This window comes from Microcebus murinus, chromosome 1 (genome assembly GCF_040939455.1).
Source record: "Microcebus murinus isolate Inina chromosome 1, M.murinus_Inina_mat1.0, whole genome shotgun sequence".
Lineage (NCBI taxonomy): Eukaryota > Metazoa > Chordata > Mammalia > Primates > Cheirogaleidae > Microcebus > Microcebus murinus.
In genome coordinates, this window is record NC_134104.1 from 45535263 (window position 1) to 45563020 (window position 27758).

Consider the following 27758-nt stretch of genomic DNA (forward strand, 5'->3'; position numbering starts at 1 on the left):
GTGGTCAGATGCTACCCACGTCCTGCGTGCCTAAACCAGCCAGGGTCGCGGCATGCCGTGCCCCTCCCCGCGCCTTGTTCAAACGGCTCCAGCCAATCAGCCTGCGCTGGCTGGCTACAGAGGTTGCGCAGCCAGCTCGGCGCGCAGTCCTTTTACTGGGACTCGGCCAACGCTGCAAATGAGGGCTTCTTCCGCTCTGGAGAGTCCGGTTGTTTTTTTTTTTTTTTTTTTTTTGAGACAGAGTCTCGCTTTGTTGCCCAGGCTAGAGTGAGAGTCCGGTTGTTAAACATTGACCAGCACACCATCTCGACTCAGGACCCTCCCTCTTTGCCCCACCTATGGAAGCATTCTTTTTTCAGGACTGTGTCGTAATTAACCGTTTCTCCTGGGTCTATCCTAGGCAAGCAGCTGGCGGCTAACAGGTGCTTGGGGCGCGCAGGAACGCAGACACCTCCCCTCCCGGAGGCGGGCCGGGCGGGGCCTCGCCGCCCGGCCCCGCCCCTCGTAGCGCAGGCGCCATCCTCTCCCTCTCGCTCTGCCGATGGTACTTCCCGCGAGAGCCATGGCCAGTAAGTGGCGCGGCCCGACGAGGCAGCCGGAGCCGGGGCCGGAGGGGAGGCGTTGCGGTGGCTGTGGTGGAGCGTCGGCGGGCTTACCCCCCAGGTCCCCGCCGCGCTCGCGGGCTCCCTGACGCGGGCGTGCGTGGGCCTCGGGCTTCGCCTGGCGGCGACGGCGGGCGGCGCGGCGCGCTCCCGGGATCCCAGGCGCCGGGCCCGCGCCCTGCGCTGCGTCTGCCCGTACGGGGACTGCTTGACTGGCGGTTCTCCACGGCGTGTGGTGTGGAGCTGCGTCCCTTGAGTGTGTGCAAGTTCCGTGACCTCCCCCAGCGCCGCGCCACACAGGGTGGCCAGGTGGTTGTGCCTCCCCATCTCACTTTACAGGCCGCATTTGACTTGGATCGTTGCCGTGCCACTCACTCTGTTCAGCGACATTGTGCAGCTTTCCCCCAGCAAGTCTCCGGTTTCCTCGTCTATAAAATGGAGTTAATGCTACCTCATAGAAGTTTATGTGTGTATAGGACCTGTCACATTCCTTTAAATGCTATGCCCATATTGATCCCTTCAAAGTTTATTTTTTTTCCCTTAGTAAAGCCTCATTGTTAGATTATGATGAATATTAGGGCAGCCTTAAAAGTCATTGTGTCTTCACTTTGCAGAGGAGGAGATAAAGTGACTAGTGTCTCACTCTCAGCATAGAGGAACTCCCCAATGGTGGGATTCCCCTGCTTTAGCACCTCAGTGGAGTGGATGATTTGCAGAATGACAGGCAGTCCCCAGCCTGGTTCAGGACCCCTGCCCTTGTGGGTGGGATGGGGAAGAGAAGATTGTAGCCATGATTATAGCCATGATTATAGCCATACTGAGCCTTATCTTTCTCTCCTTCAGAAGCAAAGACAAAGCCCAGCTTCTGAGTTACAGGCGAGATCTTTAGTGAGCTTGTACGCTGTTCTAGTGACAGGTCAGGGTAACCGTTTGTCCCATAGTAATCCCAGCTTTTGTTTTCTGTTTTAGTTTCCTTTGTTTTCCTCCAGATTTTGAAACTGTTTAACAAGCTGCATCGAGGCTTAAATTTAGCCCTTCTCCCTATGTTTAAGATAGACAAGCAGTGGGATATCTGAATTTCCTACTTCTGGAGCTAACCCTGAGCCAAAGGCCCAAGATGGCGTAGGGGAGTTAGGGCAGGCTATTACCAATTACTGACGTTTTGCAGAGCTCAATAGGTTATGATGTGCTTTGGATCCTTTACTGCAGCCTCCCATGGAACTATGAGCAGGAACTATGTACCCGTCAGAGTCCAGGCAATACATGGAAACCACACTAGTAACTTGAACAAGGAAAATTTTATATAAAGAATTATTAGCCAATAAAAGATAATTACTGTAAGAGCTAAAAGAGAGCTCTAAAGAATATAGGAAAAGCAAAGAAAGTATGTAACTATTATCTCAAGGTAGCAATAATGCTTGGAAGAGCCCCTGCTCTGCTTGCTGCAAGGCTGAAAGCAGACCTTGTTGGCAGGGCAGGCTACATATTTTGTGGGCCTAGTCCCCTTATTCAAATAGCAGGAAAAAATGCTGTTAGCTTTTCTTTCTGCAGTGTCTCTGTCAACCTCTCATGGTGTTATTTTGTATTGAATGTTGTGTGCCCTTGGGCACAGGAATATTTATGGGATGAGTACAGGTGTTTGGGACCCCTGCCCTGTGACCAGGCACCTGTGCAGCCCAGCGACTACTGGGTTGGACCCATGTCCCATCTGGTGGTGGGGAAATTGAGAGAAGTATTTCCCCTTCCCATGAGCCTACTGCCCCAATTTGCAGTGAGTGAGCAACTTCCAAGGGATTGTACTTTCTGTGCTAGGACATGCTCAGGATCTGGATTGGGGGTAGGCAGGAGGCACAAGATTATATAGTAAGGATAGGACCAAATTCATACCCTGTCTTCTTACTTCAAGCCATGTTCTCATTTCATTCCCCACAGTACCTAGTAAGAAGCTGATTCACTTCAGATTTTTGTGCCTGGTACGGAGCTTTGCCCATGGATCTTGCTCTGTCTCAACATTTCTCAACTTCAGCACTATTACTATTTTGAGCAGAATAATTCTTTGTTGTGGGGGACTGTCCTGTGCATTGTAGGGTGTGTAGCAGCATCCTTGGCCTCTATCCATTGGATGCCAGTGGTGCTCCATCAGCTGTGGTGATCAAAAATATCTCCAGACATTTGCCAGATGTCCCCCAGGGGACAAAATAGCCCTCTATTTGAGAACCATAGCTCTATCTGAATTTAGCAGTCACAGCTGACAACTGTTTTCTTTTGTCTGTGTCTTCAGCTTTCCGCTTGGCCCTCATCCAGCTTCAAGTTTCTTCCATCAAATCAGACAACATCACTCGAGCTTGTAGCCTTGTCCGGGAGGCAGCGGCACAAGGAGCCAATATAGTGTCTCTGCCGGTCAGTATGGAGGCAGCCATCCTGTTCCAGACACTGTAGACCCAGCAGAACAGTGCTTGCTAGCTCTGGTTGTCGTCTCTTATCCTGGGGGTCCAGCAGTGTCCCTTGGAGCCCCAGGCTTGTTCTCTGTTTGACTGGAAGGTGACCTTAGCGAGGGTCTTTGTGAGATAGGATGTGCAGCATGGTTACGGGTCTTTAACCTTAGGATCATCTACTCTGTTCAGATGAGGAAAGCAAAATCCTGGTATGTGGAGGCACTTACCTAAAGTTAAACTACTCAGTATTGAGTTAAAATACTCAATATATATTACTCAATTAATTAGTTTTTTTGTAGGATTAGAATATGTTGGTTTTAGTACTAAGCCTCTAACATTTTTTTTTAATGACTAAAAACTATTTAGAGACATTTTAGAAGCCTATGGTGTCTTTTTAAAAACTATTTTATTTTTTATTTTGATAGATTTAGGGGTACAAGTGATTTTTAGTTAAATAGATCGTCTTGTGGCCTGTGTCATCTTAAAGCCAGTATGACTCTGCATCTCTTTGGTAGGTGGTTTCTTTAACAGCAGAACCAGTTGAAAGTCATACTACATTTGTTTGTCAGCGAGTACAGGATTAGCCCGAGAGGGGGGTCCCCAGATGTCAGGACATACATCTCCTGGCATCTTCTATTCTCTAAAGGCCTTATGGGGATGGGTGGGTGGATCAATTCTCGACAGCACCTTTCCCCTACCTAGCTATGAGGAGGAGGCAGCCTTTTACAAAGCCTGGCTAAATTGGCTGAAGAATTTGCAGGGTCACATTGTGTTTTACTCAGGCTCCAGCCCATCACAAAAGTGGACAGTGAACAGGAATCTTTAACAAGGGAGCTTGAGATTTTAATGTTAATCCAATCTTCCTTATGGTGCCAGTCATGGGACTCATTTGTACTTGTTACCTAATCATGGTCTCTTGTTGGTTAATGTTCCAGAGGGTAGGGTACAAACTCCAGGAGTGAAAGCATTTGAATTCTGCACATGCCCACTTCCCTGACTAACATGTGTCTTGTATAAGCTGGCAGTCTCTGGGCTTGAGGTTCCTAGCGCAGTGCCTGGTACCTAGGCGAGCTCATTAAATGCAAAATAAATGAATTAGAGTTGAAGTGTAGTATTTTTTGCCTTTTGTCTTCTGACATGTCACAGAGCTGTTAAAGACACACAATACCCTACATGGATGACAGACTTTGTAGGATCAGAATGATAGTGCTGGAAGGGAACTTAGAAAAAGCTATTTTACAGATGAGGAAACCTCTTAACCTCTGTGACTTTCGAAGCTTTTGTATTTTTTCATACACAGGTTTTATTGCTTTACACAGTGATATAATTTCGAGTTTATGGAGTCATCCTAGCACCCAAAGTCATGTGATTGAGCCTGATTTATAGTAGGGCCTGGGTGCTCAAGGTTGGGAACTTCTTTTCCCACAGACTCAAGGCAGAGACAGTCTAGCTTCTGCCAGGGTGACCAGGACCTGATAAAACTCATATGATTTGTCTTTCTGTCCCCTCCTGTGCTAGCTGCCTAGTCTTGCCTGTGGCCACAGGCTCTTCAGCCCTGTGCTGTCAGTATTTTTCTTATTAGCTGTGTTTTATCCCTTTAAGTGAGAGCAGAGCTAGATGTAGCAGCTTTGTTCTCTTGGAGCAAAACTTTAAAATGGGTTGGGTGTTTTGGTATTTTTTTTCCCCCTTTTTCTCTGCCAACATTATTCTAGGAATGCTTTAATTCTCCATATGGCACGAACTATTTTCCTGAATATGCAGAGGAAATTCCTGGTGAATCCACACAGAAGCTTTCTGAAGTAGCAAAGGAATGCAGCATTTATCTCATTGGAGGTAACTTCCTACCTACAGGGAATAATGGCCTGAACATTAAAAACATCTGAATGAGCCGGGCATGGTGGTGCGCACCTGTAATCCTAGCTACTCAGGAGGCTGAAGTGGGAGAATAGCTTGGGCCTAGGAGTTCGATCCTAGCTGAGGAAATATAGTGAGACCCTGTCTCCAAAAACAAACAAAAAACATCTGCATGATTTATGTTGTTACATTTAAAGTGTGGAACACAATTCCCCCATTGAAAAGAACGAGGTAGAGAATGTGTAGTAATATGGAAAGATTTTCAAGACATATTATTTAGTGGAAAAAACCAAAATTCAACATGATATAAACAAAGTATTCTCATTCAGATCAAGCCCCGACACAAGAAGACTATCTATTTTTATATGTAGTTATGTATATAAAGGCATAGTAAACATTGGAGAAGGACCTACAACAAATTGATAATGAGTATTTTCCCTGGAAAAGGAGTTGGGAGTACAGGAGCAGGTAGAAATGTGGAAGGAGAAATCATATCTATGTGTTTTTTATTATACTAATACGGAATTGAGAAAACTTTTTTTTCCTTGAGGCCACATTCATAAAGGTAGCTTTATTTGTATGGTTTGGGAATAAATTTTAAAATGTTCTATTTGCTTAAATAAAAAATAAGCACAGCAAAACTCAGTTCAATAAACACAGCAAATAAAATAATTGCTACATTATGATATGTTAAGGATTAGAAATGAATAAGAGGTGGGGAAATGAAGGCAAAGCAAGAACCGCATTCAGCGATGAAGAGACTTGTGACTTCGCATTCTTATCTCGAAGCCTTTTGGGATACTGTTTTGGTGCAGGACCTGGTGAATTTAAGTTGAGCAATAGGAAATTCTTCGTTTTACTCTAATGCTACAGATTTAAGTGTTACTCAAGATCATGACTGAATTTCAGGAACATTTTTTGTTTGTTTATTTTGGTTTTTTTTTTGAGACAGAATCTCACTCTGTTGCATGGGCTAGAGTGCTGTGGCATCAGCCTAGCTCATAGCAACCTCAAACTCCTGAGTTCAAGCAATTCTTCTGCCTCAGCCTCCTGAGTAGCTGGGACTACAGGCATGTGCCACCATGCCCGGCTAATTTTTTCTATATATTTTTAGTTGGCCAATTAATTTCTTTCTATTTTTAGTAGAGACGGGGTCTCATTCTTGCTCAGGCTGGTTTAGAACTCCTGACCTTGAGCAATCCACCTGCCTCAGCCTCCCAGAGTGCTAGGATTACAGGCATGAGCCACCCCGCCCGGCGACATTTTGGTTATTTTTTTAAGCCTGTCTTTGGCATCTGACCTAATTATACTTCATCTACACTATAGAGTTTATCTCTGGAAGATCATAGTCAAGAAGAAAAAAAACCACATGAAATCATAACCCTTATAAGATAGTAAAGTTTATTGTTGGCCCCAAGTGACAAATTTATCAGGCCTTGGCTGTTATCACAAAGGAATTGCTCTATTCTTTTTAAGATTCTTTGTCTTATTGTTTTGTATGCCTGTATATTTCTTCTCTCAATTAAAGGTTCCATCCCTGAAGAGGATGCTGGGAAATTTTATAACACCTGTGCTGTGTTTGGGCCTGACGGAACTTTACTAGTAAAGTACAGAAAGGTAAGTTGGGAATGTGGCATTTTAAGAGTTTGCTATGAAGTCCCCTAGTCCCTCTCATTATATTGTATACGTGTCAGGCTTTTGACTGATTGGCAAAGGTGGCTATTCTTGGCCATTTCCATATTTCTATACATTCTAGACTCAACCTGTCAATTTCTGCAAAGGAACAACCTATAGGAATCTTTATTAGGATTTCATTGAATATATAAAAACCAATTTAGGAAGAGTTGACATCTTTGCAGTATTAAATGCATATACATTTAGTATTGGTAAGTCTTCCTGATGAATTGATCCTTTTATCATTACTTTTTATTTTTCTTGTAACACCCTTGAAGTCTGTTTATCTCTGCTGTCACTGTAGCCCCTCTAGCCTTCTTACTTGTACTCTGCCTGGTATGTGGTTTTCTCATCTTCTACTTTCAACCTATATATGTTTTTATATTTTAAATCGTTCTCTTATAGACAGTGTATAGTTAGGTCTTACTTTTTTATTTGTTCTGACAATCCACCTTTTAACAGGAGTGGTTAGTCTGGTTTTTTTCTTTGTTCCTTTTTTCTGCATTCTTTTGGATTAATTGCGTATTTTTTAGAATTCCATTTTAATTTATCTGTTGTCTTTTTATTAATAGTTCTACTTCTTTGCTTTTTTCCCCCTAGTTGTTGCCTTGAGAAATATATTATGTATCTTTAACTTGTCACAGTCTACTTAGTGTTAATATTGTGTCACTTCATGTGAAATTTAAGAGCCTTGCAATGGTGGAGGGCCATTTCCTACCCTCCTGCACCTATTCTTTTATGCTTTAGTTGTCATTTGTAGCCCATGTACATATTTTATAAATCCCATAAAACAATAATTTTTTTTTTTCTTTTTACCAAAGCAGCTCGAGCTCAGAATTTTTTTTTTTATATATAAAATTTTTTTTTTGAGACAGAGTCTCACTCTGTCACCTGGGCTAGAGTGCCACGGCTGCATCCTAGCTCACAGCAACCTCAAACTCCTGGGCTCAAGCATTCCTCCTGCCTCAGCCTCCCGAGTAGCTAGGACTACAGGTGTGTGCCACCATGCCAGGCTAATTTTTTCGATTTTTAGTAGAGACAGGGTCTCACTCTTGCTCAGGCTGGTCTTGAATTCCTGAGCTCAAGAAATTCCTCATCTCTGTGCCTGTAATCCTAGCACTCTGGGAGGCCAAGGCAGGCAGATTGCTCGAGGTCCGGAGTTCAAAACCAGCCTGAGCAAGAGCAAAACCCCATCTTTACTAAAAATAGAAAAAAAGTAATTGGCCAACTAAAAATATATAGAAAAAAAATTAGCCGGGCATGGCAGCGCATGCCTGTATTCCCAGCTACTCGGGAGGCTGAGGCAGAAGGATCGCTTGAGCATTTGAGGTTGCCGTGAGCTAGGCTGATGCCACGGCACTCTAGCCCGGGCAACAGAATGAGACTCTGTCTCAAAAAAAAAGAAAGAAAGAAAGAAATCCCCCATCTCAGCCTCACAGAATGTTAGGATTATAGGTGTGAGCCGCTACGCCTGGCCTCAAACACCAAACTCTTAACTTCTTTGCAAGGTGGGCAGCAACTTTAGCTTCTCTGTTCTGTATGAAGTTTTTAGCCTTAACTATGCTGCTTGTAGGCTACCCCATTTGTATTTAATTCATTGGTCAGCCGGAAATTTGGACAGATTTTATATGTAGAATTTAGGGCTCTCTCTCTTTGGCTTTCTCCTTTTTAGGATTTCCTCTCTCACTTTCCAGCTGCTATGAAACTCCATCCTGTGCTTCTTCAAGCCAGTATGATTATGGGTAGTTTTCATAACTACTCATAATAGCGACTGGGTCCTTACTTATCAGCTGTAAACAAATGGGAAACTCACCTAGTGCTATTCCCTTCTTCCATGTGTTTGTTGCCTTCCCTTTAGATATTGTATTGTCGTGCTTTACGTACTTGTGCCTTGCCTTTTATTTTGTCCTGTGTTCGTAGTTAAGAGAGCTGGTCTGATAGGAGCTATTCTCAGTGCAGGAAGAACAGCCAGCATTAGACTATGAACCCAACTCTTTGAAGTGTATCTTTTCAGTATTGAGTTCTCCAGTCGATGAATGCAGTATCTATCTTGACATTTATTAGGCTTTCTTTAATTTCTCTCAATTTATTTTTATAGTTTTTTATAGATAGCCTTATGTATCATTTGTCAGATTTATTCCTTGGTGTTTTTTGATGCCCTTTCATTTTCTGTTTCTTGCTTATATATACAAGTAAAATAAGTATTTAAAATATTGACCTTGTATATAGCAACCTTGCTAAACTCATTCATTAATTCTGATAATATATCTGTAGTTTTCTTCTTCTTTTTTTAGTTCCTAGGTACACAGTTATATCATCTGAGAATAGTGACATATTCCATTTTTTTCTTTCTAATCATATTTTTTTACTCCTTTGTTTTCCTTGTGCTTTGTTTAGGATCTCTGGTACAATGTTAAGTAGCAGGTATCCTTGTCTTGTTCCCAATCTCAGAGGGAAGGTTTTCAATATTTCACCATTAAGTATGATGTTTGTATAAAGTTTTTATAGAACTCTTTATCAGATTAAAAAGTTCCCTTCCTAGAAGAGTCCTTTTGTTTTGTCTTTTGAATCATAAATGGCTGTAGAAGTTTACCAAATGCTCATTCTGCATCTCTTGAGATGATCATATGATTTCTCTTCATTATTTTGTTAGTGTGGTAAATTACATAGATTGATGTTCTAATGTTAAACCACATTTGCTTCCTTGAATAAGTCCAATTTTGAAGTGATGTATTACTCTTTTTATATATTGCTGAATTTGGCTCACAAAATTTTCACCTGTTTTTAAATGGTTACTCTTTTCTTCCAGTTTGTCAGTTTGATTATGAGAGTTAGCATTTATATTGAGTAAAATGCTACATATTTATTACCCCCCAAGAGAAATCTGGATATTGATTTGGATACCACATGGATATAGGAGTTGTGAAAACTACAGTATCATTGTTGCAGCTTCCTGTGATAGAATTCATTTTGATAAGATGTCGGCCAGGTTGTGGGATGGATCTTGTGCAGGTCGTGGGTGCTGTTTGTATAGTTGATATTAGAGCATCTCGGGTATCTCCCCATGGAAAGATAACTGTCATTACTGTCATGAACCCTGCTGGAAAAGAGGTAACCAAATCAGTTATTTGTGATGCAGATCCATCTATTTGACATTGATGTTCCTGGGAAGATTACATTTCAAGAATCTAAAACATTAAGTCCGGGTGATAGCTTCTCCACATTTGATACTCGTACGTACCAGATAAGTTCGCCTCTTCTAGCAGTCTCAGTAGAAGACGATCAGGTATTCCTTTCTTTCTTTTCATTTCTTTCTTCAACCCAACCCTCCCTTCCCCTTCCCTCCCCTCCCCTTTCTCCTCTTTCATTCTTTTGTTCTTTCTCTCTTTCTCTCTTTTCTTAATGCCTTTATTTTTTTTACATAACCTGACTAAAGGATCAGAAATGAGAAGGAGAATAATCAGAGATCTGGGAAGTTCAGTCTTAATCAAGAACTAAGGATTTGGCATAATTTTGCTATTTCATTTGATCATAATCTCCTATTATTGTTTCCAGAGTATAGTTACTAGGCCATGATGGAACATCTCCCACCTATCTAGGAACACCTAGATAATAAGCATTCAATTAGAATGAATTTCTCATCTCTACTCTGCTAACACGAATGATGAGAAATCAAGTAGGAATGAGCTTATAAATTGTCTCTATCTTTAGGTCCTGTGTTAATTTATCCCGTCAGTGTTTTATGATCATTATGTCATAGATGCTTTTCCTTGCCACTCCATGCTTTAGGAAGTTAACTTTGCATTTGTGTATTTTCTGTTTGGAAACAGCTTACTGCAGAGTGGGTCTGGGCATCTGCTACGACATGCGGTTTGCAGAGCTTGCACAAATCTATGCACAGAAAGGTGAGACAGCTCAGCAGTTGTGTTATGTGAGTGCTTGGAGGTTTGGTTCTGGACTGGTCTCTGTAGGCTTGGGGGAGCCCTTAGTCAAGGAAGCCAGGAGAGGGGTCTTAATCCCTTCATCTTTAGCCCTTCCACTCCCATGTGGCTTTTCATACTTTTGCTGGATATGGATGGTAGGGTTCTTTAGTTGTAGCTAAGGTAGGAGACATGCTCCTAAATATCTACTCTACCCTTTAAATACTTCCTGTTACTGTGTTGAAAAGAATCACTGGGAGCCCAGTAGAAATGAAGATATGGTCTACACTCTCATGGATTTCACTACTCGGTGCCTGCACAGGGGGTGGGGTGGGGTGGGGAACCTGCGGCCTTGGGGTCACATGTGGCCTTTTAACTAAATCCAAATTTTGCAGAAAAAATCCTTTTAATAAAACAAAGCAAAAGATGTGGTTTCTGGTTCCAACTCTTCCCCTTAATTGGTGCAATACTTTCATCAAATCATTTACCCAGCAGTGTGGTTCTCAATTTAATCATAGGAATGGTTTGAGGATTAAGGATAAAGCCCCTCGTGTGATACTCAACAAATATTAACATTCTTACTAGACTACTTGAAACTACATCCAATTCAACTGTCCCTTATAGTGAAGTAGGTGGAAATGGTTTGATTGCCTGCCCAGCACAAGGTGCAGGTTCATGCGCTCTGAGGTGAACAGTCTCTGTAGAGCCTTATCAATAAGCATTAAGGCAACTACTCTGCCCCTAATTTTAGTTGAAAATAATTACAAAACATGGTCCTTGACCATGCACAACTGACATTATGGTGCAGAGAGAAATTTGAATGACAGTTCTCTGCTTTTTTCAAGTGAGATCACATGTTGTGATTTTGTTTATCAATACCACTTTTCTTCTGTGTCTAAATTCAGAGCCACATCTTAATGCTGCTGGCACTGCCTGACTTGGCTGTCATGTTTTTATGCTTGGGAAAATTTGAGTTTGGTCCCTTCTGAGTAAGGAACAATGGAAGGGGCTGGTGTCAATGGATTTTCACCTGTACCCACTGCCCTTTGGCTTTTCTCTCCCCAAGGCTGCCAGCTGTTGGTTTATCCTGGAGCTTTCAATTTGACCACTGGACCAGCCCACTGGGAGTTGCTTCAGAGAGGCCGGTAAGAAAGGAACCATATATTTAAGCATCTCAGTGTTTTTTCTTTGTGGAAAGATTTCCAGTTTAGAGGAAGCACAATGCAGCTGAAAAGGATGAATCCACAAAGAGGGTTTCTGCTGCTGGGCACCTTCTTCTTAGAAGCCACTGCCCCGTGCAGTCCTGCCAGGTGCATTGCCCTGACAAGGCCAGTCTGTTCTCTCTGCCTCCTTAACTTGCTGTAACCAGAGAAGCACTTTTCTCCCACAGTACAGCTTGTCATATGCCAGGGTTTCTCAACAGCAGCATTGTTGACATTTTGGACTAGATACTTCTTTGTTGTAGGGGGCCATCCTGTGCATTGTAGGGTGTTTAGCAGCATCCCTGGCCTCTACCTACTGGATGCCAGCAGCAACCCCTTAGTCGTGACAATCAAAAAGATCACCAGGCCGGGCGCGGTGGCTCACGCCTGTAATCCTAGCACTCTGGGAGGCCGAGGCGGGTGGATTGCTCAAGGTCAGGAGTTCGAAACTACCCTGAGCAAGAGCGAGACCCCGTCTCTACTATAAATAGAAACAAATTAATTGGCCAACTAATATATATAGAAAAAAAAAATTAGCCGGGCATGGTGGCACATGCCTGTAGTCCCAGCTACTCGGGAGGCTGAGGCAGGAGGATTGCTTGAGCCCAGGAGTTTGAGGTTGCTATGAGCTAGGCTGACGCCACGGCACTCACTCTAGCCTGGGCAACAAAGCGAGACTCTGTCTCAAAAAAAAAAAAATCACCAGACATTGGCAAAGCTGGTAGGCAAAATCATCCCTGGTTGAGAGCCACTGGTGTATACAATAAGATACTTTTTTTAAAATTTTATTTTTATTTATTTATTTTAAGACTAGTCAAGTATAGTAGTGATAAGGGGAGAAAGTAGTAGAACAAAGAGTTCAGTCTGTAACTGACTGAACAATTAAGTGAGATAACTCACTACCTTAGGACCAGCCACAATAAGATACTTTTTGAAGGCCGGGCACGGTGGCTCAAGCCTGTAATCCTAACACTCTGGGAGGCTGAGACGGGTGGATTGCTCAAGGTCAGGAGTTCAAAACCAGCCTGAGCAAGAGCGAAACACTGTCTCTACTTTAAATAGAAAGAAATTAATTGGCCAACTAATATATATAGAAAAAATTAGCCGGGCAAGGTGGCACATGCCTGTAGTCCCAGCTACTCGGGAGGCTGAGGCAGGAAGATTGCTTGAGCCCAGGAGTTTGAGGTTGCTGTGAGCTAGGCTGACGCCATGGCACTCACTCTAGCCTGGGCAACAAAGCAAGACTCTGTCTCAAAAAAAAAAAGAAAAAGAAAAAGATACTTTTTGAAGAAAATGTTTTATGCTTTGGCTTCCTTCTACATCTGAGTCAGCCTGTACTGTCTTATTTTTTAAAAGAAGGATCTATCCCCTTGAGATAGAAAAATGTTGCAGATCTATAGTATATGATCTACCTCTTTTCTCTCCATTGACTACAGGGCTGTTGATAATCAGGTGTATGTGGCCACAGCCTCTCCTGCCCGGGATGACAAAGCCTCCTATGTTGCTTGGGGACACAGCACCGTCGTGAACCCTTGGTGAGTGAGGACAGGCTCAGTGGGAGCTTGAGAGATGTCAAGTGGGCTGGTGGGTGGTCTGGTTCCTGAGCACCCAAGTGCTCACCCCACTCCCATTTCCCCTCATGTCCTGCCAGGTTTCTACCTATCTCTGTGAGAGAAGCTTCCACTTGAAAACTATATGAGAAAGAAATCTTCCTGCTCTTAGTTCAGTCTTCTGCCTTAGCCCTCTTCTGAGTTTCTAGGTGACCTTCTTTGTCAGTCAGACTTAGATCACATGGGGAAACAAAGAAACTGTGACAGGCAGGTGGTTTTAGTAAAAGAATCTCCCAAACTCTTGGCTTTTCGTTACAATTCAGGCTGGCTGGCTGGTCCTAGAGCAAGAATGAGTTATAGCGTGAGAACTTTGCTCCCAGCATAATAAGCAGAGGAGCAGGGAGGAATTCCATAAGGGAAACTAGAATCCTGTCCCCTGTGAAAGGGTAAAGCATTTTACTACTCAGTGAAACTAGCATGTAAATCTGCCCAGATGCACGTACCGTCATATGCTAACATGTGTACCTCACAGTCTGCTTTTGTGTAGTTTACATTGTACTTTCACACATGTGATCTCAGCTGGAACTCTCAGGGACTTGTCCTTATTTAGCTCAGTTTATAGATAGTAGAATTGCAATTCACAGAGGAAGTGGCTGGAACTGGTATATGGATCCAGGACTTTTGCCTTTACAGCTTGGACTTATTCCACACTACTTCCCTGTACAAATACATACACACACTGATATGTATTTCTACAGCTTCAGGATAAGTATACCAGTGACCAGACTGAGAAGAGTTAACGTCACTCTGGAGTCCCTAAAGCTTCTGCCTGACTTTATAGGACACAGGGCTCAGTGTGTGTGGTGGGGAGGCCTTGGAAGATGAGTGAGAGATTCTCAGTGTCCTCCTGACTGTTACAGTCAGTGGGCACTGGAGGACTGTAGGGATTAAGTTGGCTTGAAAGTTTTCTTGAACTTGCTTCAAGTTCTACTGTCCAGTTGTCGGTGCTAGTCCTGGCCTCTGCCTTCCGCACAGCTCTGCTCCACGGCGATCCTGTGGGTCTCCTGATCAAGCTGGCTGCTTCTGACATGTAGTGGTTGTATATGACTTATCTTTATTTCCTCTGTCTGCAGGGTTGGGGGCCCTCGCCCTCTGCTTATAATAACATTGGGGTGGGTATCTGAGGTTAACATAGAGATCTTTGAATGCCAGGGCACATAGGGAAGAATTAGAAAAGAGCAGAAAAAGGATTCAATTAGATGGCATTAATGGTGGCATTTGTGCCAAAAATCTATTGTGGCTATATGGTAAATGGAACCAGTTATTATGTCAGCTTAGTTTGGAGAACTTTTATTTCTCTATTTAAGTGTCTGAACTCCTGCTCTGGGCCAAGAGACTAAGCACTGGAGATAGTTCTCCAGGTCAGCCTTCCCCTGGACTTGTGAAAGAGTGTTGCTGTTCCCTAGTGGGGGCTCCTGCAGTGTATGGTCCCCTGCCACTGCCACTCGGACCCACAGGTGGAAGTCTTCCCCTCAAATCTGAAGCTGAAGACGTGGTAGGGTAGCAGCCCGGCAGGTGTGAAGGGCAGATCTCCACTGCCCTTGTGAAGGGTCTCGCTAAAATACGCTGCCAAGGGCATGGGGTGGAGCTTCCTGTTGACTGTAGATAGCTCTATTCCCAGATCTCTGCAATAATAGAATAACTACCATGTCCTAGCAGTTTGCAGTTTATAAAACGTACTCAATAGTTTTCTCACTAAGCCCTCATAGAGCTTATATTTCCACTTTATAGATTAGGAAATGGAGAATGTGAAAGGTCAAAATGACCTTTCACAAAGTCATGGAGTTACTTAAATAATAGAACGGGAATTTATACCTCTATCTTCTTGTTTTAAATCTCAGATTCTTTCCCCTTTGGCCTACAAGATAGGTAGGAAAAACATAGAGATTTTGAATATCACCAAAATCAGGGAATACATTAATTCTCCCCTGCCTCTTTTTTAGGGGCGAGGTCCTAGCCAAAGCTGGCACCGAAGAAATGATCGTGTATTCAGACATAGGTAAGACTTGCCCAGGCACAATTTCTAGGTCTCTGGTGTCCCCATTGCTCTGAGGCCAGATTCCTCAGCTGTGCAGTGCCTGTCACTTGGAAGGGCTCCTTTATTCCCCTTCCTTATTTATCCTTGAGGGTATTCTAGGGTCTGGCTTCTCTGGCCAAGCCCTGCGTTTTCTTGGTTTGGTTTGAAATGGTGCCAGTGCCAGGCCGTCTATGCATCTGGACAAGCCTGTTTGTTACTAAGTTACTTGCTGAGACTCTGGTGGTTTTTACAGTCTGGGGAAAAAAAATCTCCTTGGTTAGTGAGGAGTTGCAAATTATTAACAGTGCACTTTCCTGTTTTTGCAGACCTGAAGAAGTTGGCTGAAATACGCCAGCAAATCCCCATTTTGAGGCAGAAGCGATCAGACCTTTATGCAGTAGAGACGAAAAAATCCTAAAGTTTATGTTTTTAACATGTTGTGAAAAAGGAAGATATGATTCTGCAACATGATCGACTCCCTGTTTAATTCCTAATGAAGATCCTTTTTATTTCTTTTTAATTTTAGCCTTTTCTTTCCCAGGGAGCTCTCTTTTGAGACAACAGAGCCTCAGCACATTGATATTCTCCATACCACATTAAGTAGTTAAAAAGGATGGAGGCCAGAGCCTATGAGCTAGAAGAAGAGGCTGGCCCTGAAGCTTCTTCCATACTTAAGTTGCCTCAAAGCAGTTGATAAAAGTGTCAGATCTTGGTGTCCTGATAGTTGATTCACCTAATACAAATATGTTTGTGTCACGGCTCTCTTATCCCACTTGTTGGAGTTGGAATGCATTATCTAGTGAACTTGGTCTGGTGCTATTCGTTTCCAAGCAGTACCTTAAAGTTCATTTTTGGTCCATGAGTAGCTATGGGAGCAAGGTGGTAGATCTTTGGTGTTTGTCAGAGGAGGTGGGAGCCCCTTCCTTCTTAGCAGTTTTTAGGCTCCTCAAATTCTAGAAGGGGTTAATCATTCAACCCCAGACCCTCCTGGTCTTGGGGCAAAGACTGGGTCAACAGTGAGCCCTATGGGAGAATGGCAGTGGTGGCATTTGGTGAAGACAACTTATCAATCTCTGCAAAAGATTTTTTTGATAATGTTTAGTATCTGAAAGTCTTACCTTTTTCTTTTTGCTTTATTCCCTAGTAACGCTTTCTAGCTCCATAAAGAACCACTTAGCCTAGTGGTTATTAGACTTTTTGATCTTAGAATCCTTTTTGCACAATTAAAAATTAAGGACTGAGCTAGGTGTGGTGGTACATACCTATAGTCCCAGCTACTTGGGAGGCTGAGGCAGGAGGATTGCTTAAGCCCAGGAGTTGGAGTCCAGCCTGAGCAATGTAGTGAGATCCTACCTCTTAAGAAAAATAAAAATTAAGGACTTCAATGAGTTTTTGTTTATTTTGTTATAGGTAATGGTGGGCTGGTAATTGTTTAACAACTAGCTGTCTGAAAAAAAGCCTTGATTTTGCTGATTTCTATGGTATAAATACTTTACCATGGCTGAGTTCAAGCTATCAACATGATACCTCTAAACACAGAGTTGGGAGTAGATGTGCACAATCAGCTCTTACAAGCTGGTGCAATCCTGCTCTAGCATGACACTGGTTGTAGATAGATATTTACCATATTGGAAAATAAAACAGAAGAATTTAAAACAAGATACATGAGCACACATTCTATTAGCTATAAAAAATGCAGACATCGTGTCATTTAACCTTTGGAAAACAGCACTGTAGACTCAGAAAAAGAGTGAAAAAGATCAATGAGTCTTAAAATCAATTTTTAAATTTATAATCGATTGGAGTTTGAGGTTGCTGTGAGCTAGGCTGATGCCACGGCACTCACTCTATCCTGGGCAACAAAGTGAAACTATGTCTCAAAAAAAAAAAAAAAAAGAAAAGAAAAAGAAAAAGAAAAAAAATTATAATTGACAAATAATTGTATTGACTTTTTTTAAAAAAGTACAATTTGTTAAAATTTGACGTAGAGAGCCATAAGCCACTCCAATCAAGATAATGAACATATTTGCACCCCCACAAGTGTCCTTCTGCTGTTTTATAATCTCTCTGGCTACTCCTCTATCCTCAATCACTGATAAGCTTTATCACTACAGATTAGTTGCATTTTCTAGATTATGTAAAAATGGAATCATGCCATATGTACTATATATTTTCTCTCATCATAGTTATTTGGAGATTCATCTGCGTGTGCGACAGTAATTCACTCCTTTTTCGTTACTGAGTAGTATTCCACTGTAAAGGTATACCACAATTTGTTTATCCGTTTACCTGCTGATGGACCTTTGGGCTGTTTCCAGGTTTTGGCCATTATCAATAAAACAGTCTCACAGATCCATTTAAAGGATGTCAGGAACTTTCAGGTAACTCTAGACTGTACTTAGAGTACGACTGCTCTTTACCCTAGCAGGCCCACGGACAAATCAGTATGCTTTATAAATTTAGCATAAACCATTTTTTAAAAGTAGAAAATCTTACAGTAAAGTCTACATACGTAAGAATGATGAAAGAAAGATCTGGTTGATGGGGATATGTGGAACCTAGGAAACCTCCCCTCTTGGATTTCCTCTTATTCTCCAGAGAAATCCTTAAGAATTTCCTCCAAAGAGCTCGGAATAGTTTGAAAACAGTGGACAAGCCATCCTAGCTATCTTGATGCTATGGAAGTAAAGACACTTTCACTTGATGTAGCATTCCTATGACAGATAAGGCTGTATGCCAAAGTTTGTGGTTTTATTTCATTAAATGAATTGTTTTCTTATTCTCTTAGTGTTGTATCAGGTGATCTTGCCTTTGAGTACACTCAAAGAATACAAAAAAGAAATGAATAAAGTAATTATCTCCTGTAATTAGTATATAACATTTTATTCTTGGAAAGTGTGTGGTAACCTGGCCCTTGATTTTACCTTTTGGGAAGTGGAAACTGATCAAAATAAACCCTGGATTCCCACCTAGAGTGGGAGAACATTGCAATCTAAGGCCATGAAAAAGATCTGATTAACTGCCATTCCCCTGTACTCCCTGACTTTCTAACGAATTATGCAATGTTAGTTTGGGGTTTGTTTTTGTTTCTGTTTTGCATAATACTTTGAAGTCTGCTATCATAATACTTTGAAGTCTGCTATTTGAAGTCTCTATCTCTTGCAGTGTACATAAAGCAACACATTCACAAGGATGATGACTTATGTCATCATGGCCTATGTCATCGTGACCTATGTTGAAATAGGTCAGGATGTACACTTAGTCATCAAAGTGTTTGACCTCCAACTAGCTTTTTGGAGCTGAGCTAACAGATAATGGGTGCTGCCTTGGTTACAAATGAATAACTTAGTAACATTGCAGGGTTTTAAATGAGCAAATAGTAGTTAGATGATGACATCAAGTGGGTATTTAGGGAAGGACTCCTTGCTGATACCAAAAGTTAGGTCTGTGCAAAGTATACCAAGTGAAAAAAAGTTTAGATAAGAGTTCAGGTTTCAAGGCCAATGTTCTGCTCTGTTGGCAGACCAGTTTTAAGTTTCTTGTGCTTTTTTTTTAAGCACTGCTGGGTAAGATTTGGTGTTGAGTGGGTACAATGAAGCCAGAGGATGGAAATGGACAAGATGTGTTCTGTGGCATCTGCAGTAACCAACATGTTGCCAGTGCAGCACGACCAATATGTGCTCTTCTTCCTCATGCCTCTTAACCACCTTTGTGTTGCAGTTTCATATTTGTTACATTATCTTCATTCAGTTCTGTTTCTTTTTGGGTGAAGGTCGGAGGATAAGGAAAAGCCAGTTGTTGGAAGAGAAAGTACTTTAGGATAAAATAGTCTTGTTAATACCCGGAATTAACATGTTAAGCCCCTGATACACAGTCAAATTTAAGGCACATATATACAAGGATACTACTTCTTGTTCAATGATTTACTTCATAGCTGATTCATAATCCACCAAATGAACAAGAATGTGCAAAAATAGAGCACAGTGGGCAAGGTGCAGTAATATTGCAAGTGTTGTGACCCTAGCTCTTCCTGAAATATTTTGAACCCTTTAAATACATCTTTTTTTGTTCAACTACCCTTTGACTCTTGTGTCTATAAATTCATTCTTAAAGTTCTCCCACAAAACATAAAGCATGCCATACTGTAAACTTTCATTTTTTCTAAACTTTCCTTTTTTCACCCATTTTTTTAAGACTCATATCTGCTCCCTAGAAAATTCTTGTCTTTCAGTTATTTTTCAGACCCCTACAGCCAGATTGTACCCTCACCATTCTGATGACACTTCTCTGGCAGAAATTACTAATGGTCCATCTGTGGACCTGTCCATTTGGCCTCTTTCAAACCTAACACCATCCATGTGAGGTTGTTCTTACTGTATCTCTGATCACTTTTTCATTAACACCTTTGTCCCTTAGATGTTGATGTTTTATTTTTAGCTGCTTTATATCTTACATTTCGTCCTGCAGTAGTCTCATCTACGTGCATGGTCTTAAATATATGCTGACAGTTCTCATACATGTAGCTTCACTATTGGCATCTCCCCAGTAGTTTAAAAACCACTTTACTTTGCTGGACTCTGACTTGCATGGCTCATTTCCAGCTCAGACTCACAATGTCCCTTCACCTAAATATTTTGTTGTGATGGTTTCTCCACCTTCTAGAAAGCTCCTTACCTAAATTTTATTTATAATTTAAGGCCTAGCAGAATTTATTGCTCTTGTGTTTCCTTGACACATTGTACTTAACTTTGATTATGGCACCAAAACTGTCTAGTTTTTGAGTTCCTTTATGTTCATCTTTGAGGGCTTTATATTCATCTTTGAGGACTTTATGTTCATCTTTTTATGACTAATCCTTGCCTTGATGGGTGCTGTTGGAGTGAATTTGTTCCTATAGTTTGCACTTGTTCTCTTGCAAGTTTTCTGGCTTAATAACTTCTGTATATTCTGGAATGATTCCTTTACCCTAAGGAATTATAATCTGGCAAGATCCTAAGACATGAAGTAACTTCATATACTGTAGTATTGGATGGGATCTTCATTTATGTAAGATCATATGCCCTGTGGAAAGCAGTGTTTAGTTAGAACTAAGGTCACCTGCAGCTCAGGCCAGTAATGCTTTTCCATAAAACATGCTATTGTCCAAAAGAGACACTGTAATCCTCTGAACTGGTGAAAGATTAAGCTTGAGATGAATTAACCACTTAGGTATCGCGCTCACCGGCCGCGCAACCTTGCCCACAGCCGGCACTCATAGTCCGCACGATAGCTTGTGCTGTACGTTAACGACGAATCCGTTTTGCTCTTGTGTGATGAGGAAAGCTTGAAAGCACTGAAAGCTTGTTTTACTTTACAGGCAGCTTTACTTGTAATGTAAATCAGGATAGGTAACATATACATATATGTTTTCATTACGTTATTTGTAAAAGTTCACAATTTAATTTTGATAAATGAAAAATTAGAAAAGTCATATCACGGCTGTTGGCTAAAGTTGCTGTGCGCGTTCATCTGTGGCTGTCAACTACAGTCGACGCTGGTCCCGAAGTGGTTAATAAAAGGTAAAAACACACACAGATGGGGAGTCAATTCTCTATGCTTCTCCACATATCTTGAGAGCAGGGGCATTGGTAATTTTTGTTCCAGACTGTTCAAGGATGTTTGCATAATGAACAGCTTTGGAAGATAGAGACTGTCTCTCTCTGGAGCATAGGGCAGATTTACTATCCAACATAATAAAAATAGTTTCCCTCTGATTCAGGCAGGTTTACTTGTAGCCAGCTCATTAAAGACCTGGGCTGTGAGGCAATTCCATTGCATGTGCAGTATCCACCTAGATCACTTAAGCCACTCCCGTGGGATCTGGGGTGCAAGTTCATATCGCCTGCTATACTCTAAATAATTAAGTCCATTGTCTGACCTAGGAATCTCATGTCTTCTGCCAGCATTCAGTAAACTACAGTTTGCAAGAAGAGTAAAATCTTAGATTCTTTAGAGTTCTTGACACAGAGTAGATACTGAGAAATAAAATAAGGTAAAATTTATTTAACACAGCAGTTCCTAAATAATTTAAGCCATGGGTCATCTCTGCAGAGAATCCCACCATGTTCCATTCTGGTCCCTCTTTTTTTTTTTTTTTTTTTTTGAGACAGAGTCTCGCTTTGTTGCCCAGGCTAGAGTGAGTGCCGTGGCGTCAGCCTAGCTCACAGCAACCTCAAACTCCTGGGCTCGAGTGATCCTTCTGCCTCAGCCTCCCGGGTAGCTGGGACTACAGGCATGCGCCACCATGCCCGGCTAATTTTTTTTTATATATATATCAGTTGGCCAATTAATTTCTTTCTATTTATAGTAGAGACGGGGTCTCGCTCTTGCTCAGGCTGGTTTTGAACTCCTGACCTTGAGCAATCCGCCCGCCTCGGCCTCCCAAGAGCTAGGATTACAGGCGTGAGCCACAGCGCCCGGCCTGGTCCCTCTTGCTTTAAACCTTTCACCCTCTAAAGTGATGCCCAGGAGTCAGTGTTAGTCATATATATATATATATATATATATATTTTTTTCAACAAAAGCCTTTATTCATTCAAAAATTAACCACTGGGTTAATTTGCAGATATTAAAAAAGGGAGGGGCAGGGCTCCCCGTCACAGTGCCCTTATGATTCACCTCCTGTCCTGGATGGTCCAGCAGAGGGGCGTCTGGGAACAAAATGCCAAGAATGTGGCGACCCGTGGCCTCCGTGGACTCACAGGCCCTCATGGCCTCCCACCTCCTGCCTCCCTCTGGGCCACCTGTTGGACGGGATCGGATGCCTTCGAGGATCACTAGCACCAAGGGGCACCCCCACGCTTCCTTGGATTCCTTCAATGCTCAAACCGTTGGGAACAGGGTGGCTTTCCACTTGGTGGGTGGCAGTGGTGGCTTTCTCTGGATGAGGCCGCCCCTCCTGGGAGGGATTCCCAAGCATCCTGACCCCCCCCAGCCCTCCTCCCACAAGAGACAATGTCCCTGAAAGCCCAAGTGCATGGTCTAAGAAATCAGCTGTCAAACTGGAAAGCATTTCACGGGAAGAGATGTTGTACAGAGAATGACACATATGCTGGCCTTGATGTCATTTTAAATGTTGCCTGGTTAAATAATGGAAAATGGTAATGTTCTCCTAAGTCACCAGAAGCACAAAGTGAGGAGCAGACGCTTTGAGGAAGAGGCCAGGCTGTGGCAGGCCGGGCACCCAAGGCTGGCCCCTACCCTGGCCCCAGCGTGAGGCTCTGCAGAGGGACCGAGGGATGGGCCTCTGGGCTGGAAGCCCCAAAGAGGGCAGCATGGGGTGGGGCAGGGCCTCAGGTGGAAAACACTATAATGGGGAGGCCCCAGGGCTGCGCAGGAGGGATCTGGCCCAAGGTTCCCAGGGTGCCGACACAGGCAGAGGCCCAGTGAAAGGAGGGGTCAGAAATTGGTCCCTGCCTGGCAACCTTGAGCGAAATGGCCCGTGTCCAGCACTCCTCCAGGAAGAAGAAGAGCAGCACTTCTGGTAGCCCTGAGCTGTCCTAGGTCATGGGACACAGGTGTGCCTGAAGCATGGGCCCACAGGTCCCCAAGGTCACTGCCTACTAAGGCCAAAAGCCACACTGTGGCTCCAAACCCAAAGGGCAGTATGATGGGAGGAAGGCCAGGCTCAGGGGCTCAATGAATGTCTAGGAATAGGACACCTCAGCTGAAGGGGTCCACTCAACCCTGGCAATCCTCAGTCACAAGTCACTTTGTTGTGATGCCTTCAGGACAGGAGGCACAACAGCATCATTCCCACTTGACCAGAGAGGCAAACTGAGGCTCAGGCAGAAGCCAAAGAGAAGTAATATGACCTGGGAAAGACCCCACTGTCATTCTCTCAACCCCCAATCACCAAGTTCGTCCCTGGCCCTGGGACCCCAGGTCAGAGCAGGCTGAGGAACTGCAGTGATTAGCGGTGAGTCCCAGCCTCCTGGGCCAGTGGCTGAGCAGGAAGCTGACCTGTAGGGTCCTCAGAGTCCACCCTTCCAAGTTGCCTGTGAAGGTAGAACCACTACTCCCCACCCCTGCAGGATCTGAGGGGCTTACAGTGGGACCAGAGCACAGCCAAAGGGGCTGCCAATGCCAGAGGGGAGACTACTGGAGCTGGCTGAGTGCTCCAGCCATGGGGAATGGACATGAAAAAGCCGCTTGGAAGAGGGCTTCCTCTGCCTGGAGGCTGCCTTCCTGAGGGCAAATCAGCTGGAGGGGTTCTGGCCTCCTGGAAGTGCAAAGTGGAGACCAAGGACAACTCAGAGTGGGAACCCAAGGCCAAGTTGCCCCTCTAGGGATGGGATGATAGGATGTTGACTTTGCAAAGCAGCAAAAATCTTAGCCTCAGGCCTGGCCCCAAACAGTTGGAAGGCTGCTTCTTATCCCAGAATCCTTCCCTTTGGTGAGCACTAGTTCTAGGCCAAAAAATCAGCTCAAGGGTCCAGATGGGACCACGAAATGCTGCCGCCTATATTTGTTCTAGGTAAACTCTCCCATGGCCTTCTAGGACAACACTTGCAAAGAGTCATGTTATCTGGAGAAATTTGACCCTGTGTCCCTGAGCTCCCAATCACAGCAATCACAGCAATCACATTGGCCTTTAGCCTACCCTCACCTTTAACTTCCTTCCCTCCTTGGTTGGGGCAGGCACCACAGGTATCCCTGCCCCAGTGGTCAGCAGGCCTCTTGCCATGAAGACTATCTAGAAGGGTCTCTAAGATTACTAGCTCTCAACTCCCAATATAATATGTGCACTACCACCTTAAAATAAACCAGACTAGTTATCATCATGCTGCCTAATTCTAAGAGTTTCAAAATATTTGAAAATGGTATCTTCCTTTTGATGCCTCTTCCAGTGTGCTGACAGAGGGATCTCAACTTTCACCTTATACCCAAAGGGCAGCCTTTTGACCTGGTGATTATACTATGATCCTATGTATTTCTAAATCACAACTACCCCCAGCTCTTGACTAAAACTCCAGTCTGGTCTAGATGTGCATTTACTGCCTAAACCACCTTTGGCCAATATTTATGCGTAATGAAGTCATTCTATTTTGGGATACTCCAAAGAATTCCTTTAAACTATGTATCTCCTTGTATACAATAGCCAAAGGAGTATGTATATTAGTTTCCTATGGCTGCTGTAACAAACTACCACAAATTTAGTGGCTTAAAACAGAAAGTTATTTTCTTATTACTTCTGGAGTCTGAATTCACTGGGTCAAAATCAAGATATGGGCAGGTCTGTGCTCTGCCCCAGGATAGAATCTGTTTCTTGCCTTTTTCAGCTTCTGGTGGCAGCCAACATTCCTTGGCTTGTGACCACATCACTCCAATCTCTCTCTGTGGTCACATTGTGTTCTCTTCTGTCTGAAATCTTCCTCTTATTTGGACACTTGAAATTGTCTTTTGGGGTCACCCAGATAATATAGAATAACCCCCACCCTTAAAATCCTTAACTTAATCATATCCACAAAACCCATTCTTGCCAACTAAGGTAACATTCACAGGTTCCAGGAATAAGGATGTGGATATCTTTTGGGAACCACTATTCATCCTATCTGTGTTAAAGTTTACAAATGATCAAATTAAAATTCTGTCACTTTGTTCACAAATCAATTTAGCAAAGGACTGGGGATAGGATTAATTATTACCCATCTCTTTGTAACCACTCCAAAGTTATTTCCTTATAAATATAAAAACCATACAACCCAGTTTACCCAGAACAGTCTTAGGTAATTATTACTTTTATACTCAAATGTTTCTTGGATTGGTTAAATTATATAGATAGTCCTTCTGTTTATAAACAGTCTTAAGATGAAAACTAGTTAATTTCTACAGATACAAAGCACTATTTAAACTCCAATTTGAGTTCCCAGAGGGCAGAAAGTTGTTTGTGTTGTTTTAAAACCAAAGTTTCTTACTACTATTTTGGGATGTATTCCCTATTTATACCACAATTATCAAGGTTAGTAGAGATTATTTCAGACATGCTTTCTGAAAGACACCATGTGGCTGAGAACTCTAATCAAACTCACTGGTAAAACCAGCTTGAAGATAAACTTATCCACAGGGCCCCAGTCCCACTGGCAACCTTCCAGGCTGCCCTGTAAGTCTGGGTAAGGTATAGGTAAGGAATGAAGTCTGCTGGTTCTACCAGCTCTCTGTGGGGCCTTATCTCATGGTAGAGGGGTATAAATGCACTCAGGAAACTTCACCATTCACACCAAGAAACTTATTTTGCTTCATATACTAACATGTCCAGTATGTAACTATTTTCAAAGTTAGTTTGAGCTCACAAGAGGATGACTGTGAATTTACCCAATACCATAATAAATGAATAAACTACCTATTTTCTATTTAAAGAATAGATAGAAAAGCTTGAATGTAATATTTATTTGGTGAATTTACATGTGAGGTCATTTACAAAAGAAAAGATACAGACAGATGCAGCTTTCAGTGCAGTTTCAAATATTTTCACAACAGGCAAGAGTCCGAGAGAATTTGGAATGATAGTACTGAATGGTACATGCTTCAGTTTCCTTTGTGTTTTTCTACCCAATCCCAAGGGGAAAGAAGGGAGAAGAGTAGAAGTCAGTATTAATGTGAATATAGCCATGCAAATAAAAACTTTTTTAAGTCAGAGGACATTCAGAGATGTAGAACATTTCTGTATTCAGGGGTTACCATAATAGGTGCAAATTTAAGAACAAAATGCAGAGTTCTCAAACTTTCCATTATCCAAATTATCTTAAATTATGTTAACTGCTCCCACTAATTAGTTAGAGGTCTCCTCTGTATTTTCCAAATACTGACTTTGGAAGGAGTCCTTTCTAATAGATTCTAAAAGATAGCATTTGTAGACAAAATCTTTTTGGTTTCAACAGGATAAAGCACCCTTTTAAAGAGGGATAAAAATGCTCCTTTACTCTCAACAATGTAAACTATAATTAGATTTTCAGAAAGTATAACTGAAAGCTTGCTCTTTTATTAAGTCTTAAACCTCTCCCCATCTTGAATATCTCAAAATAAGACACCCCTTAACCACTTTGGTATGGCGCTCACCAGCCGCGAAACCTTGCCCACAGCTGGCACTCATAGTCCACCTGAGAGTTTGTGCTGTACATTAACAATGAATCCATTTTGCTCTTGTGTGATGAGGAAAGCTTTAAAGCACTGAAAGCTTGTTTTACTTTATAGGCAGCTTTACTTGTAATGTAAACCAGAATAGGTAACATGTACATATATGTTTTCATTACATTATTTTTAAATGTTCATAATTTTATTTTGATACATGACAAGTTAGAAAAGTCATATCACGGCTGTTGGCTGAAGTCGATGCTTGGCTGTGCACCTTCATATCACGGCTGTCGGCTAAAGTCGCTGTGCGTGTTCATCTGTGGCTATCAACTACAGTTGACACTGGTCCCGACGTGGTTAAGAACACAACCCTTCCCCCACCAGAAAAATCCAGCATGTAAGCACAATGATGGTTTATAAAACTGACAATTGGAAATAAATCCTAAAGTTATTTTTAAGTAAAGAGGTGGAATAAAGATAAAATCAACAAAACAAAAATCTGTTGTCACTATCCCTAATGAAGACCTGGACATAGGCAACTAGTCCTTAGAGATCAAGGTTAGCTCGGTACTAAAAAGCACTCTACACGTCCTCAGTATCTTGGAAAGTACTGGTTCAAAATTCCTTAAGCACATGTAGCTGTAGCTGAAACACTGAACTTGTTATATCAGGAAATACTATGTTCTTGCTCCAAGACCTACATCCTTTTTGAACATTTAGCCACATTTTCTTCATTAGAAATTTTAAGCTAATTAAATACTCCTATATATCACACATCTTTATTTGGGTTATACAACAACCTGTACTTCCTTTAAAAAGTACACTATTAAATAGTTGTACTTATTACAGTCATGGACATTTATAAACGCACTTGTGTTTCACCTTACCTCTTTGCTGGGTCCACTCCCCCATCAATACTCAGTCTTCCAGCACATATATCAATCCAAATATTTTACTTCTGCATAATTTACCATATGAAAACCAGCTGTTGTGGACTTGAAGAATGACATACATTATCCATTAGAATGGAAAGGGGTCAAGAGGATTAACAGTTGCCACTAAGTTTCTAAAGTTCTGCAGAATCAGAGGCATTGTGCATGCTGACAATGGTTTAAAGGGTCACTCAATTTTACTTCAATCCCCATTTAAGCTGTTTTCTTCAAAAAATCAACTAAAACAGATTGAATATAAAAGACATCTATTTTACAGCACTTACTGTGTTAATTTAAAAACCAACATGCTGTAAAATACTAATATTATACACACATATATAAAGACAAAATCATCCAGAACATAATCAAGCCCCAGCCCCCCGTAAAAAAAAAAAACCAA

At 42.2% G+C, this 27758-nt stretch overlaps 1 protein-coding gene across 1 annotated transcript; it reads left to right on the plus strand.

Annotated features, from left to right (window-relative positions):
* The first annotated feature begins 339 nt into the window (after positions 1-339).
* Positions 340-16699, plus strand: NIT2 (nitrilase family member 2). The gene is made up of 10 exons (XM_012743096.3): positions 340-569; positions 2884-3002; positions 4750-4870; positions 6420-6508; positions 9705-9798; positions 10396-10470; positions 11552-11630; positions 13124-13222; positions 15241-15296; positions 15641-16699. The coding sequence occupies exons 1-10, from the start codon at positions 542-544 to the stop codon at positions 15730-15732; spliced, it is 852 nt and encodes a 283-aa protein (XP_012598550.1). The 5' UTR covers positions 340-541; the 3' UTR covers positions 15733-16699.
* The last annotated feature ends 11059 nt before the right edge of the window (positions 16700-27758 follow it).